The sequence below is a fragment of the Carcharodon carcharias genome, chromosome 30 (genome assembly GCF_017639515.1).
Source record: "Carcharodon carcharias isolate sCarCar2 chromosome 30, sCarCar2.pri, whole genome shotgun sequence".
Classification (NCBI taxonomy): Eukaryota; Metazoa; Chordata; class Chondrichthyes; order Lamniformes; family Lamnidae; genus Carcharodon; species Carcharodon carcharias.
The window spans coordinates 12,458,206-12,474,070 of NC_054496.1; the positions used below are offsets into that span (position 1 = coordinate 12,458,206).

General features: G+C 42.6%; 1 protein-coding gene across 2 annotated transcripts in view; it reads left to right on the forward strand.

The window, feature by feature from the left end:
• The window catches only part of rtbdn (retbindin), a 39,239-nt gene extending 31,992 nt beyond the window's left edge, over nucleotides 1-7,247 (forward strand). For both annotated transcript variants that reach the window (XM_041177373.1, XM_041177374.1), the window contains exon 6: nucleotides 4,816-7,247. In XM_041177373.1, coding sequence (XP_041033307.1) covers nucleotides 4,816-5,085 — 270 coding nt within the window. In that variant the 3' untranslated portion in view covers nucleotides 5,086-7,247. The remainder of the gene's footprint in view (nucleotides 1-4,815) is intronic.
• Nucleotides 7,248-15,865: the final 8,618 nt, after the last annotated feature.

Consider the following 15,865-nt stretch of genomic DNA (forward strand, 5'->3'; position numbering starts at 1 on the left):
TTAAAGATCCCATGAAAAGAGCAGGGAAGTGATGCCAGTGTCCTGGCAAACAGTTCTCCCTCGAGCACCGCCACCAAGATCAAATTAATTGGTTATTCCATAGAACCATAGAAAAGTTACAGCACAGGCCATTTGGCCCATCTTGTCCATGCCAGCCCGAGGGCACCCAGGTGCCCTTTCCAATCCCACCTTCCTGCACCTGGCCTGTAGCCCTGCAGCTTACGGCACTTTAGGTGCAGATCCAGGTACTTATTCATCTCTGTTGCAGTTTGTGCACAGATTGGCTTACATGTCAATAGTGACTGTACTTCAAAAACAATTCATTGGTTGGGACATGAAAGATGCCAGCTCTTTCTTCCTTTTAAACAGTTGGCTTGCAGCCAGTAAGCTGGGCAGAGGAAAGAAAACAGCTTGCTGTAAGGACTGATAAAACAAGCAAACCTACAAGGAAGGGAAAATAAGCTTTCTCCAAATTATCAACACCGAGTAACTGTGAAAATTAAGAGAGTTAAGCTAGAAAGATCAATGTTCAAAAAATAAAAGGCATATGATGCTCGCTGGGCTCTGGGATCAAGTACAGTTAGAAATAGCAGACTGACTCAAAGGCATTCTGCTGACTGCAGGAATGAGAAGAGAAATGCAGAGATGCAATTCTCTGGCTCAGTTACTACTTATTTAAAACAAGAACATACAAGGTTGGTATAATTTGATGCTTTGGGGCATTCATTAGCTGCATTTGAATGAATGGATCTCAAACCAGGTGATCTAGATGTAGCTGAAGGAACCTCCAAAAGTGATTCAGGGTATCAGAGAAAATAGCATGAGGTATTTTTCATTCTTTGGCCTCAGCTTGCCAGACTGTAAGGGTCTCACCCAGCCCAATATGTTCCTAAGTCTCTGACCAATTTGAAAGGAAAATGAAGGGATGAATGAGAATCAACCCATTAAATATAGAAGACAAGTCAGATAAAGAGTCAGTGGAGCTTTCAAATTATTGTTTTAAATTGAGAAAGTAGCTGATGGATCAAGGTTTGCACCACAGTTGGATAATCAAGGTCTGTCAATTAGTGCCTGGGTGATGTTAAGTTTGTGTTTTAAAACTTAAGGTTTGTAAGAAGGCTCCTTCAACAGCCCCTTCCAAACACGTCACCTCTACCACTTAGAAGGATAAGGGCAGTAAAATGTCCCATAGCACTTCACAGGAGCATTATCAGACAGCATTTGACACTGAGCCACATGAGGAGATATAAGGGCCGATGACCAAAAGCTTGGTCAGAGAGGTAGTTTTTAAGGAGTGTCTTAAAGGAGGGAAGAAAATTAGAGAGGTTTAGTGAGAGGGAATTCCAGAGCTTAGGGCCCTGACAGCTGAAGGCAAGGCCATCAATGATGGAGAAGTTAGAAGTGGGCACATGCAAAAGGCTAGAATTGGATGGCTCACAGATATCTCAAAGGGTTTTAAGGCTAGACGTTACAGAGATAGGGACAAGGCCATAGAGGGTTTTCAAAAATAAGTTCCAGTCCAAGTCTTAAATTCAGTTCAGAATGTGAGCCATCCAATTCTAACCTTTTGCATGTGCCCACTTCTAACTTCTCCATCATTGCCTTCAGCTGTCAGGGCCCTAAGCTCTGGAATTCCCTCTCGCTAAACCTCTCTATTTTTCTTCCCTTCTTCAGGACACTCCTTAAAAACTACCTCTCTGACCAGGCTTTTGGTCATCTGCCCTTATTATCTCCTTAAGTGGCTCAATGTCAAATGTTGTTTGATCAGAAAGAAAAGCTTGCAATTGTATAGCAGAACTCATGACCTCAGGGCATCCTAAAACTTTTCACAGCATAATGCGGCAGCCAATTTCAGCCCACAAGCAGCAATGAAATAATGACCAGATTATCTGTTTTGGCAACATTGTTTGAGGGATAAATATTGGCCAGGACACCAAACAAACTCCCTCCTCTAATTTGAAATAGTGCCAATGGATCTACTGCATCCACCTGAGAAAGCAGACTGGACCTCGGGTTAACGTCACCTCTGACAATGCAGCACTCCCTCAGTACAACACTCGGCCTAGATTTTGCATCAAATCTTTGGAATGGGACTTGGACACATGACCTCCTGACTCTGACAACCTAGTATGGGTGCCCCCACTGAGCCACAGCTGAGACCTGTTCAAAGTCACTTGAGGTAGTTATATGCTTGTTAAAGCATCCCTTAAAATATGTGATTGGAGATAACTGGAAGTAGATTATTAGTATAGCATTCACATTGGAAAATTGAGCTTCATTGCTTCAGTGCTCCCAATTGCATGTCTGAGCTGATCCCACTTTAAGTGTGTGCTGTTCCTACACAACGCTAGAGATTCATCTCAACCCTGGTTCCGGCCGAATGATAATTGTGTAACTACTTTGCTGAAAGATTATGACGTGCATGACAAATGGTCACAGATGTCTGTGAATTATGTCGCATCGATGAGCTTTTGTCTTTTGGAGGATGCTGGGCCCCGGGGGGAGTTCTGCAGCCAGCTGGAAATTTACTGGAACATTGCAGCTTGTGCTGAGGAGCTGTCAAGACAGATGAACTATCTGTTATGATGTGTTGGACAGAAAGGGTGTCTTAGTTAGAAATTGTCTGTCATTAAAGTGTACACATTTATTTGCTGCTCCCAAAACATTTCTCTTCCTACCTCACCGTCTTCACTCTCTTTTTGTGCTTCCTCCTCCAACCAAAGGCGTTTTCTTATGATGGGGTACACCTTCGGCTTGGGCTGACAAGTGGCAAGTAATGTTCACACCACACAAGTGCCAGGCAATGACCATTTCAAACAAGAGAGAATCTAACCATCACTCCTTGATGTTCAATGGCATTACCACTGTTGAATCACCCACTATCATCTGGGTGGTGGTGGTGGTGGTGGTGCGGGGGGGTGGTGGGGTTTACCATTGACCAGAAACTGAGCTGGACCAACCATATAAATACTGAGGCTACAAGAGCAGGTCAGAGGCCTGGAATCCTGTGTCGAGTAACTCACTTCCTGACTCCCCAAAGCCTGTCCACCATCTACAACGCACAAGTCAGGAGTGTGATGGAATACTCCCCACTTGCCTGGATGAGTGCAGCTCCCATAACACTTGAGAAGCTTGACATCATCCAGGACAAAGCAGCCCACTTGATTTGCACCACATCCACAAATATTCACTCCCTCCACCACCAACGCACATTGGCAGCAATATGTACCATCTACAAGGTGTACTGCAGGAATTCACCAAGGCTCCTTAGACAGCACCTTCCAAACCAACAACCACTAGCAACTAGAAGGACAAGGGCAGCAGATAGATGGGAACACCAACACCCAGGAGATCCCCTGCAAGCCACTCATATATCGCCGTTCCTTCACTGTTGCTGGGTCAAAATCCTGGAATTCTCTTCCTAACAACACTGTGGGTGTACCTACGCCACATGGACTGCAGCGGTTCAAGAAGGCAGCTTACCACCACCTTCTCAAGGGCAACTAGGGATGGGCAATAAATGCTGGCCCAGCCAGCGATGGCCACATCCCATGAATTAATAATAAAAAAAATCTCTTCTTGTACCAGCTTTCCTCTGTTATCTCCTAAGAAGCCATCCTTCTTGTTGAGCCTAAACAGCAGGATCCTCAACTAGTGGAATGTGTTACATGTGGTCCTTACACACATCCGCAACTGCTTTTTCCAACATGGACAGGATACTGGTCAGGAATTGAAACCCAAATAATTATTGTTCCTTTATACTATCGCCACTCCTCACTCAGTCTTCAAGCTGTTTAGAAGCCAGTCTACACTGTAAGGTTGAAATGCTATTACATTGTGCTTTGGATACTGTGTAGTAGAATGTCAAACTCAAGATCCATATCCAGGAACCACCCCCCCCCTCACTGTTGCCTCCTCCCATTCACCTAGAATTGAGTCATTACGGCACAGAATGTGGCATTTGGCTCATCAAGTCCATGCTGACCCTCTATAGAGCAATCCAATTAGTCCCATTTCCTGCTCTATTCCCTCAGCCCTACAAGTTTATTTCCCTCAAGTGCTCATCCAATTTCCTTTTGAAATCATTGTGTTCTCTGCTTCCACCACCCTTGTAGGCAGCGAGTTCCAAGTCATTACCACTCACTGCATAGAAAAAGTTCTTCCTCACATCCCACCAGCATCTCTTGCCAAAACCTTAAATCTGTGTCGCTTATTCCTTGTACCATCAGCTAATGGGAGCAGATTTCCTTTGTCTACCATATCTAAATCCATCATAATCTTGTACACTTCGATCAGATTTCCCCTCAATCTCCTTTACTCCAACAGCTTAGCTCCCAGTCTCCTCTCTCTCTTGGCAGCGCTGCTGGTGATAGGATGGCATGGCAGGTGGGAATTCTCAAAATATCAATTCCCAGCTGTGCAACATGAGACTGGAAGGGAAAAGTGCCGCTTTGGGCTGGAGGAATGCAAGAGGAAAGTACCAGAGCATCCAAGAGATGTAAGAAATCCAAAGGGTGGATTGACAGTGTTAGGGTACCACCACCACCCCTGATCCTTTAGAGAACTCAAGATACACCTCAGACTCAGTTCTAGATCACTGTTTTTTTTTATGTGCGGCCTGCAGCTTCCATGTTGAGTAATTGAGTGTTGCACAGCAAGAAAAGATTTGTTTAGATGCCACTGCTACAAATACATGATTATGTAATATATAACAGTGCGCGCTATCAATAAAAGAATAAAGACTCAATTAAATTGTCCCTAAATTAGCTGACACTTGTGGGTTAATGGCTCTCTTATATTTTATTTCCTTCTAAGATGTACAAGGATGGAAAAGATCTGTGCGAGAGCACATCTGGAGATTCTTTCAAGGTCAGATCCTGCAACTGCCTGAACTTGGACAAGAATGATGAGCAGGTGATTAAAACCCTGATGCAGGAGGACAGCACCAAGGCTGGTATTAATGGGGAGCTCCCTTGCAAAGAGAAGCGCAGCACTCTGAACCAGCTGAGACTCTCCATCCGCAAACGCTCGCTCTTTGTGGAAGACATTGACGGCAGTGGAAGTGGGTTCCCAACAAATGAATAGTTGAACTACAGTTGCTGTCACATTTTTTGTTTTGCATAGTTGCTGCTCTTGTTAAAAGAACCTACTCCTAGCTGTGATCACATTGATAAATACTCCAGAGCTAACACACATTTCATCTCCGCCCCCCCCCCCAACCCTCTGCTATTCTCCAATCTGGCATGCAACTCATCTACATCTCCACGAATGCCACCAAATTTGCTTCTGATATGAGCCCAATATCAACCAATGCACCACAGATGAGAGTTCAGGGAAGGAAAAACATCTCGTGTTCCCCTCTCTATATCCTCCCCACTCCACATTTTCTTCGTCAGTTTTCCTTCTTATAATCTAGCCAATTCAGGATTATGATTACAACCCAAGTCAAAGTTCTAGCCTAACTACTGAGCTGCAAATTTCAGGGGTGAAAATGTGATACAATACCATTTTGAGCCATAAAGCTGAAATATCTGGTATCTGAATGTGGTGTCTTGTTTGCCATTAGACTCCTAAGATATTTCACCCATCAGTTTCAAGTTAACTCCATGCTGATCATCATCCGAAATGTAACTAACACAAAAATACAGAAGGGTGGGTGTAAACTTTAAAGAAAGCAATTGTAGCAAGAGTCAAACAGGGAGGCTATTCCATCAGAAAAATGGACAAACCTAATGGGCCTTTCCCCATTCACAAGTTCACATTTTAACCCACTGAGCCAGTCTCCTATAAAGAGAACAGAAAATGCTGTAACACTCAGCAGGTCTGGCAGCATCTGTGGAGAGAGAAACAGAGTTAATGTTTCAAATCCATATGACTTCTTCTGAGCTAAAGAGTTAGTCTCCTCCCCAGAACTTGGCAGTTTTCTCAAAGGCACACAACTTAATCCAAGAGAGGTGACTTGCTTAAGGTAAAACTAGCAAGCAGATAAAACTTCCGAATTCCCTCCCTAACCCGTGAAGTACAGCTCCAGGATATTAACCCAACCTTACAACTAACTCTGACCTTCTCCATTTACAGTTTGTATATCTCTGGGGCCGTTATTTCAAGTGGAGTATTTGAATGTCTAAATTGATCTAAACCTTCAATTCTGTGAGAACCAACTAAGTAGCTGTCCACAAGAGACTTAGCAAAGCAGATTCTATTCCAAACAGCTACCATTCTTTTTGTTGGGGTTTGGTAAGAAATCTCTGATTATTTTAGGGCTTGTTAATATTGTACTTCTGTTCTCTGGTTCCTTGTTTGCAATCTAAGTTAAAATAACATGTCAACTTCCATGCCTCACTCATTTTGAAACTCTGAATCACATCTCCTTTGAAATAATTTCTCTATTGAAAACCAACAGAATAAAATACAAAATATATAAAATTAAAGTAGAGAATTCATCTGACAGCATGTAAGCACTTCAGGCAAATTTCCTAGCAAAGCTGCAGTCTCCTTTACCTTTGGTCAGGGCTTGTATTAAACATTGAATGAATATGATAAGGGTAGAAATATTCTGGACAATTCGGAAACTCAACCTGCACTACAGCCGCAAACCTTTAGATGCTACAATTCTGCAGTTCCAGTATAAACCATGTGGAATTTACTTGCTCTGATCCTAACTCCTGCCAAAAGGAAACAGGAGAATTTACATTTGGTGTTTTTAACAATTACAAATCACACCTTATTTGGGTCACAGCCTATTTCTGTTGGGTGGGGGGGTGGACTTGGGGAGGAATAAGATTCTATAAGTTGCACTCTGTATTTAAAAAAACATATAAATATCCATGAAGATATAATTTACTTGCTGGATTTTACAATTCATGACCTTTTGACTTCCAAAATATGCAAAATGACCACATTCTTCTGTAAATTTCTAGTGCTCATTTTATAATAGAATTAAAAGTATGGAATAACAATGAAGCATCAGTCACCATATTAAAAAATGCAACTTTGTGATAATTTTCAGAAGTTATGTGCGTGTTAAAATATCATTGCAGCGCCTGGGGATGGACAGCAAGTCTGTGCATATAGAAATACAGGACTGGTGATGTAATGTTATACATTGCGTAACAATTCACAAAGGTGCAGGTAACAGTTAGCCTGAGCTGAATACTGTTATGTTGCATGAACAGAGATTTCGCATAATGGGCGAGTGTGGTATCATTGATAAGTCATTTATTAATAAAAAAAAAACATTGTCACGACCTTTGATTCACTCTTCAGCTGAAATAGGCAACTCATGCTAGAGTACAGTTCAGTGGCTACCAGTCACTCAAGTAACTATTTGTTCACACATGAACTTTACCACGACTGCTGGCGCACTATTTAATTGAATGGGATAGGTTGGAGTTGGGGGGTGGGGTGGAGTGGAAGAGGGAGGAAGAAGCTGCAATCAGTCCGGCAGAAATGAAGAATGGAAACCTGAGCTGATTTTAACACCGCACCTTGCCACCCCCAACCCTTTCCCCACCACCCACTTTAGCATAGGGCTGCTGTGGCCAATTCTGCCAAACCAGTACAAGCTGATTTTATAACTAAATATCAGTGCATCCTGTATATGGCCATTTTTCACGCTGACCTTATTGCAATGAAAGTGCACTCTAATTGTAGCAGTCATTGCAATTTTATAGCAAATGGGCCCATCACAAGTGGTGTATTATTTCTAACATACCAGCTCATATGTTATGGCATAACAAGGTGTCTCTGTTGGCACCTGAAGTAATAAATACAGCTTAGGACTGGCAAATTATGGGTTACATATTTAATAAGGCCACGTGTCGCCCAAGTGGCATCAGTTGGTTGAGTTGGGAGAAAGTGTGTGAAAGAACCCCTCGATGATCAGACCGGTATTGTACATGCTGGCTCACTTTTCGGTCCCCTAAGTTAAATAAAATATTGCTTCCTCTTCTTCGTTTGAAAGGCCAGGATAAAATGGATATTAAAAGCTTCTAAAACTATTTTATTTTAAAAAGTCCACTACTTTTCCTCCATCATTTAATTGTAAACTACGACTCTGTGCTTAATTCTGAGCTTTTTTGGTACTATTACATTTCAGTTTAAAACTCGGTAGTCCTACAATAAATTCGCATTTACGAGAGAGTGAAGAATTTGGCTAGATATCTCGCTTGAATTATGTTAATAATGACATGGAGAAAGTTAGCATACAGGCTCCTTCAATAGTGAAACAGATCTTTTTGCTTTGCCAATGCTGTATTTCCAGCCAGAGACTCAAATGATGTAGTAATCTAATTAACAACTTGCTGCAGAATGAGAGTGTGCAGAAACTTAAGACTTTTTTTAAATCAAATTCCATTTAATATGCAACACTACTGTATCAACAATAGGACATAAAATATTGAGCAGAAATAGGCTGAGAAACAGAGAATTCTGTCCTCGCAAAGGGTTGAATTGACTTTGCTGAGGATTTCTCTCTATTCCTTTTCTGCAGTTTGCTGACACTGAGCATTCCCCCTATTGGGTGGCTTCAAAAATGCTTAGCTTTGTTGTAATCATGCAATATTTCTTCTCGGAAGGTAAATGATAAACCAATGCAACCAGAAATGAAGCTAAATGTTTATTTTAGTAGTATGTTGCTTCATAACTGGTGCAAAAGGCACAGGTGATTTGACCATGATGTCTGTAAGTTTTGGCTGAATTGGTTTATTGCAGGCGAGCTTACAAAGACTTTTTTTTGTCAAAAGCATGGAACTCCTGACTAGAAATGGGAAATATAGATACAAGAGATGGGTTGATAACTTATCCAAGTCTGGCTAGAACACGATAAAAATCATAATTTTCCGTCTCCTGCTCGGTGTTAGTGTTGTGCCGACTCTAGCTTTACTGACAACGTTCAAACAGAGCAGTCCAAACCTCTGAGACTGGAGGAGAATTGGGCCCTTTGGCTAGTTAACTGGAACCCCAATGATTTGCGGGGGGGGGAAGGAATAGTCTTATTCTCAACCTGACACCTCGACCGCCCTTTTTCATACAACAAACATATGAATTATCAATTTTCCTGTAACATTTCAACCTGGGAACTACAGCAACCTGTGTCTCATGTCAACAGGCGGAGAATGTTCTTGCGTTGATGCTGCTTGCTTCAGACTAGATTCTCACCAACATACTTCGGTCACACAATAGGTTAGCAACAAGTCACTGCTTCCCCTTGCTGTCCCCGGTCAAGTACATTTAAAATAATGAAATAGATTTTATTGCAGCCTCTTTTGTAATTTAGACACCGTTCCTGCCTCGTAATGTCTTGTATATGTTGGTTATAATGTCTGTTTACCTTTCTGCTGCAGGTTGTAAAGATCTGCTGTGGATTTGGTTCCTGTGCAGTGTGTGCTGTAAACAGGATGTCATTGTATAAATGGATAGTGCGCTTTTCTTGTCTCTGCTCCTTCTATATGTTTATTAACCAGGTTATCTGTCCCTGTACTAGTGGTATTGTGCAATTCTACGGAACTGTGAGATTTACTAATAAAATGGGAAACACGGTGATAAAACCCTTAATGTCATGAAGACTTATTTATATTATAGTTCCAAAACAAATATCTGGGTATTTCTCACAACTGTGCCAAAACATTTACTGTTAAGGTTTGCTTAATGCACTGTGTTTGTATTAAAGTGCACGAGAGGTTTAATGCTTTTTAAAAATTCAATCACGGGATCGGGGTGTTGCTGACATTTATTGCCCATCTCTAAATGCCCATGAGAAGGTGGAGTCTTGCTAGGCTATTTCAGTGGGCAGTTAAGATCAACCATATTGCAGTGGGTCTGGAGTCACATGAGGGCCAGATCAGGCAAAGGCAGCAGATTTCCTTGCCTAAAGAACATTTGTGAACCTGGTGCATTTTTATTACCGTTCAGTAGTTTTATGGTCACCATTATCGAGACTAGCTTTTTGCTGCAGATTTATTTAATCCTCTGAATTTAAATTCCCCAGCTGTCATGGTGGGATTTGAACTCATGTCTCCAGATTATAAGTCCAGGTCTCTGGATTACTAGTCCAGTAATATCTTCTTTCTTCTTAGGCAGTCCCTCAAGACTGAGGAAAACTTGCTTCCACTGAGCTGATGGGTTCTGAAATGGCTGATAAGTCTAATGTGCGATCTGCAGACTCTGCCACATGTGGGACAGGTGGTGCTAGAAGGGTTTGGTAGATGGGTTATTTAGACATTTGTGCACTCCCTGCAACACCTCGACCTCATTTCTGCACGTTCCCGATGAAGTCTCTCACGTGTTCGGTGCCTTCCTGAATGAGCCTTCCTCATTTTGTGATGTCACGAGCCAGTCTCTCATGTGTTGGTGGGTATGCTTGGCCTGTTCAGGAATGCTCTGGGGACATCCCTAAAGGGTTTCTGCTGTCTTCCTGAGAGTCTCCTGCTGCAACCGAGCTCTGAATAGAGCAATATAATCACTACATCACCATGCCATAAAGCAATATGCTGTGTACTGCCATTAAGAACGCAAGGAGTGAAGCTATAGATCATACCTTAGAATGCATTTGCTGCATCTTTTCAAATGATTTCTCTCTCCTTTGAAACGTTGGAGATGGTACTTGTACACACTGCAAACAGTCATCTTATATATCCTTTTGAAAACTAAAGGAATCACTACTTAGCCAGATGCATGGGTGTAACAAGAAGGCTTGTCTCCCACAACCACTGAGAATGTGAGGATGTGATGCCCTTCTACCTCCTGCTTACAATGTAAATTAGGTGCAGCATTTCAAATCTGAATCTGAACAGTCCATCTGTGCTAGCAAAAATCAGCTCCCAACAGCCTATTGCTGTGAATGGCAATTATATAGGACTATGATGAGGCCACAACGTAGTACTGTATGCAGTTTAAAATCTCCTTGCCCAGGGAAGGATTTACTCATTCCTTGTTCCAGTCCTACTCCGGCCCCCTCCCACAACTCTTTCTCCAGTACATCGATGATTACTTCGGTGCTGCTTCATGCTCTCGTCGGGACTTGGAAAAATTTAGTAATTTTGCTTCCAATCTCCACCCCTCCATCATTTTCACATGGTCCATTTCTGACACTTCCCTTCCCTTCTCTGACCTCTCTGTCTCAATTTCTGGTGATAGACTGTCCACCAATATCCATTACAAGCCTACCGACTCCCACAGCTACCTTGACTACAGCTCCTCACACCCCGCTTCCTGTAAGGACTCCATCCCATTCTCTCAGTTCCTTCGCCTCCGTCGCATCTGTTCTGATGATGCTACCTTCAAAAACAGTTGCTCTGACATGTCCTCCTTCTTCCTTAACCGAGGTTTTCCACCCACGGTAGTCGACAGGGCCCTCAACCGTGTCTGGCCCATCTCCCGCGCATCCGCCCTCACGCCTTCTCCTCCCTCCCAGAAACATGATAGGGTCCCCTTTGTCCTCACTTATCACCCCACCAGACTCCGCATTCAAAGGATCATCCTCGCCATTTCCGCCAACTCCAGCATGAGGCCACCACCAAACACATCTTCCCTTTACCCCCCCCCCCCGGCGGCATTCCATAGGGATCATTCCCTCCGTGACACCCTGGTCCACCCCTCCATCACCCCCTAATCCTCAACCCCCACCTACGGCACCTCCCCACGCAAACGCAAAATATGCAACACCTGCCCCTTCACTTCCTCTCTCCTTACCGTCCAAGGGCCCAAACACTCCTTTCAAGTGAAGCAGCATCTCACTTGCATTTCCCCCAACTTAGTCTACTGCATTCGTTGCTCCCAATGCGGTTTCCTCTACATTGGAGAGACCAAACGCAGACTGGGCGACCGCTTTGCAGAACACCTTCGGTCTGTCCGCAAGCATTTCCCAGACCTCCCTGTTGCTTGCCATTTTAACACTCCACCCTGCTCTCTTGCCCACATGTCTGTCCTTGGCTTGCTGCATTGTTCCAGTGAAGCTCAACACAAACTGGAGGAACAGCACCTCATCTTCCGACTAGGCACTTTACAGCCTTCCGGACTGAATATTGAGTTCAACGACTTTAGATCTTGAACTCCCTCCTCCATCCCCACCCCTTTTCCGTTTCTTCCCCCTCCCTTTTGTTTTTTCCAATAATTTATATAGATTTTTCTTTTCCCACCTATTTCCATTATTTTTAAATGTATTCCACCCATCGTTTATTTCACCCCACCCCCACTAGAGCTATCTTGCTTGTCCTGCTCTCCACTCTTAATTAGCACATTCTTTTAGATAATATCACCACCTTCAACACCTCTTTGTTCTTTTGTCTGTGACATCTTTTGGTTATCTCTTCCTATCACTGCTTGCTTGTCCCAACAACACCCACCCTTAAACCAGCTTATATTTCACCCCTTTCCTATTTTTACTTAGTTCTGTTGAAGGGTCATGAGGACTCGAAACGTCAACTTTGCTCTTCTCCGCCAATGCTGCCAGATCTGCTGAGTTTTTCCAGGTATTTGTTTTTCTTTGGGATTTTCTTGCCTTTGGGGGCCTTCAATGAAGGTTCAATAGATTGATTCCCGGGAGGAGAGGCTGGTCTTATGAGGAGAGATTGAGCAGAATTTACCTATAATCTCTACAGGTTAGAAGACTGAGAATTGATCTCATTGAAACGCTCAAACAGCTTAGAGAGCTTGACAGGGTAGATACTGAGAGACCGTTTGCCCTGGTTAGAATCTAGAGCTAGGGGGTTCAAGATAAAGGGTAGGTTATTAAAGTTGAGGTGAGGAGAAAATTCTTCACTCAGGAGGTGGTGAGTCTTTGCAATTCTCAATCCAGAAGGCTGTAGTTGCTCAGGACTGAGATTGATATATGTTCGGATATTAAGAAAATCAAAAGAGAAGAGGACAGGTCAGGACATTGGCAGTAAGGTAGACAATCACCCATGATCTTATTGAATTGCAAAGCAGGCTGGAGGGGCAGTATGGCCCACCCTTGCTCATATTTACTATCTTCATCACCATTCAACAGCAAAGGTTTTTTGAAACATTTCACATTAGGCCATCAAAGAAGTGACATAAAAAAACCCTTCAAATTTTAAATTCTAGGTATTTACAGGGCACTGCTGCAATAGCAAATAGTTCATATTCTAATTTAGAAACTTGCATTTATCCACTTCTTGTAAAAACAAAGAAGCGAGGTAACACACTTTGCAAAAGCTACATTCATACCTTAGAAAGGTAATCAATCACTATCATAAAGTGTAACTAATGATGTTCCAATATGACCCTTTGTTTGTCAATTGAAGAAACACTTCACCTACAACAACCACTGAAACTGCAGCATTTAAAGTGAACAAAAATCAAAGATGATCCAGAATTATCAACCACATTTGAATTTTATTTTTAATAGGGGGCAAGTAGGACATCCTTTAAACAAAAAAGTCTGATATTGACAACTTTTTACTTTGATTTTTCAAATATTTAAGCAACAAGCATTTTTGAAACCTTTGACAGTAACTGAGGGAGCTGAAAAGCCAAGAGAAGATACAGACAAGGGGGTAATTCAGTGTTAACTGTGCATGGTAACTGAACCCCCTCAGGTTATCGAACTGAAAATCGTAAACCAATTACATAAGTTTAGGATACCTTATTCCATTGCCAGTAGGCATGATCCCACAGCATGGAGCAGAGAAAGATCCAACACAGCGCTGAATTAGAGGCAGCTGCTTCAGGATGGGAAAGGGTGCAGTAGGAGATGCTTTTTAAGGATAGGGGTCAAGGCACATTATTAAGCTAAAATAGTGGGAAATTTGATCTATTTAACTCTGTTATACCTGGCCTCCAAGTGCTTGAAACGGAATTAGCTCCACTTCCCATTATGGATGGCTCTTATCAGAACGAAGATAAAATTCACAAAAGGAAAAACAAACTTGATCTTTGAGATGATGACATTCTCTCATTGGAGGAGGAAGGTCATTAGCACGTCGAGCCAGTTTAGTCATTCAGTTAGATCGTGGCTGATCTGTATCTTAACTCCAACAGACGGCCTCGGTTCTGTCACCCTTAATACCCCTGCTAACAAAAATCTTTCAATCTCAGTTTTAAAATCTTTAAGTGACCCCCAGTCTCAACAAGATTTTGAGGGAAAGAGTTTCAGATGTTTTACTACCCTTCGTATAACAAGTGCGTCCTGACATAATCCTTGAATGGCTGCGCTTTAATTTCCAACACCAGAGGAAATAGTTCTTCTCTATCTACCCTATCAAATCCTTTAATCAATTTAAATACCTCAGTTAGATCACCACTTAATCTTCTATACTCAAAGAAATACAAGCCTAATCAATACAAACTGTCCTCATAACTTAACCCTTTTAGCTTTTTTTTAAAACCAGTCACTGAGATTAAACAGTTTTGGGGACAGCGGTGATGACACCAACACAGTTTAGTTCTAAACTGCGAATAGATTTTACCGCGGCCAATCAGGTCCGGTTCTGCAGTGAAACAAGGGTTGCTGCCGAAGTGAGAAGATAAAGGCCAGAATTCTTTAACCAGCAGCAGAGGAACCAACCTGTGCACTGGCCAGAAAATGTCTTCCAAGCAAGCGGGGGATCACTCAGCGTAACGTTACCAGATCAGTGCGCAACACTGCGAGAGTGCACATACCCACTGTTGATCGTTTTTATTTGGTTCAATGTACCCGGCTGAAGTTTCGGAAATGGACTGAGAAACCATTTGCTAGCCGACAGTGACCTCCATTAATGGCAACTGTTAGCAGAAGACAGAGATGCCCCGGCGACCCACAGGGCCTTGTGATTACTGAAGTTGTCAAAGAAATGCACTCAGGGAGAAATTAATAATTAAATAGAGACTGCATGGAATAAGGATACAGAGACTGGATTGCAGATTCATTCACATTTGATGAGTTTTAAAACCTTTGAAAAAGATGGGCTCTCTAGGCTAAAAACATTACGTTCCAGGATCTTTTAAAAATTAATTACATTTACAAAGCTCTTTGGGCCTGGTGCACCCTCTGCTTACTTGCTACAACAGAGGTGAGCTCCATCTTTTTTACCCTCTTTTCCAAGTTTTTGTTTAAACATACTCGAGGTTAATTTCACAGAATTTTAACTTTGCGCAAGTGCAAGGGGGGCAGGGGGAGGAGGGTGTTGTGGTGTAGTGGTAGAGCCCCCTACCTCTGGGCCAGAAGATCTGTGTTCAATTTGCACTTCAGAGCTTCATGACCATGGAAGGTGCATTCATAATGTGGCCAAACAGAGCCTACGAACAAGGAGCAGGAAGAGGCCATTCAGCCCCTCAAGCCTGCTCTGCCGTTTAATGAGATTTTGGCTGATCTGACAGTAACCTGAAATCTGCATCCCACCTACCTCTGATAACCTATCACCCCCTTGCTTACCAAGAATCTATCCAACTCTGCCTTAAAAATATTCAAAGTCTCTGCTTCCACCAACTTTTCGGGAAGAGAGTTCCAAAGGCTCACGACCCTCAGTGAAAAAAATTCACCTCGTCTCTGCTTTAAATCGGTAACCCCTTATTTTTAACAGTGACCCTTAGTTCTAGATTCTCCCGTAAGAGGAAACATCCTCTCCACATCCACCCCATCAAGACCTCTCAGGATCTTATATGTTTCAATCAAGTCGCCTCTTACTCCTCTAAACTCCAGCGGATAAAGTCTATCTGTCCAACATTTCCTCATAAGACAACCCACTCATTCCAGGTATTAGTATGTTAAACCTTCTCTGAACTGCTTCCAATGCACTTACATCCTTCCTTAAATAAGGTGACCAATACTGTACACAGTACTCCAAATGTGGTCTCACCAATGCCCTGTACAACTGAAGCGCAGCCTCCCTACTTTTACATTCAATTCCCCTCACAATAAATGGTA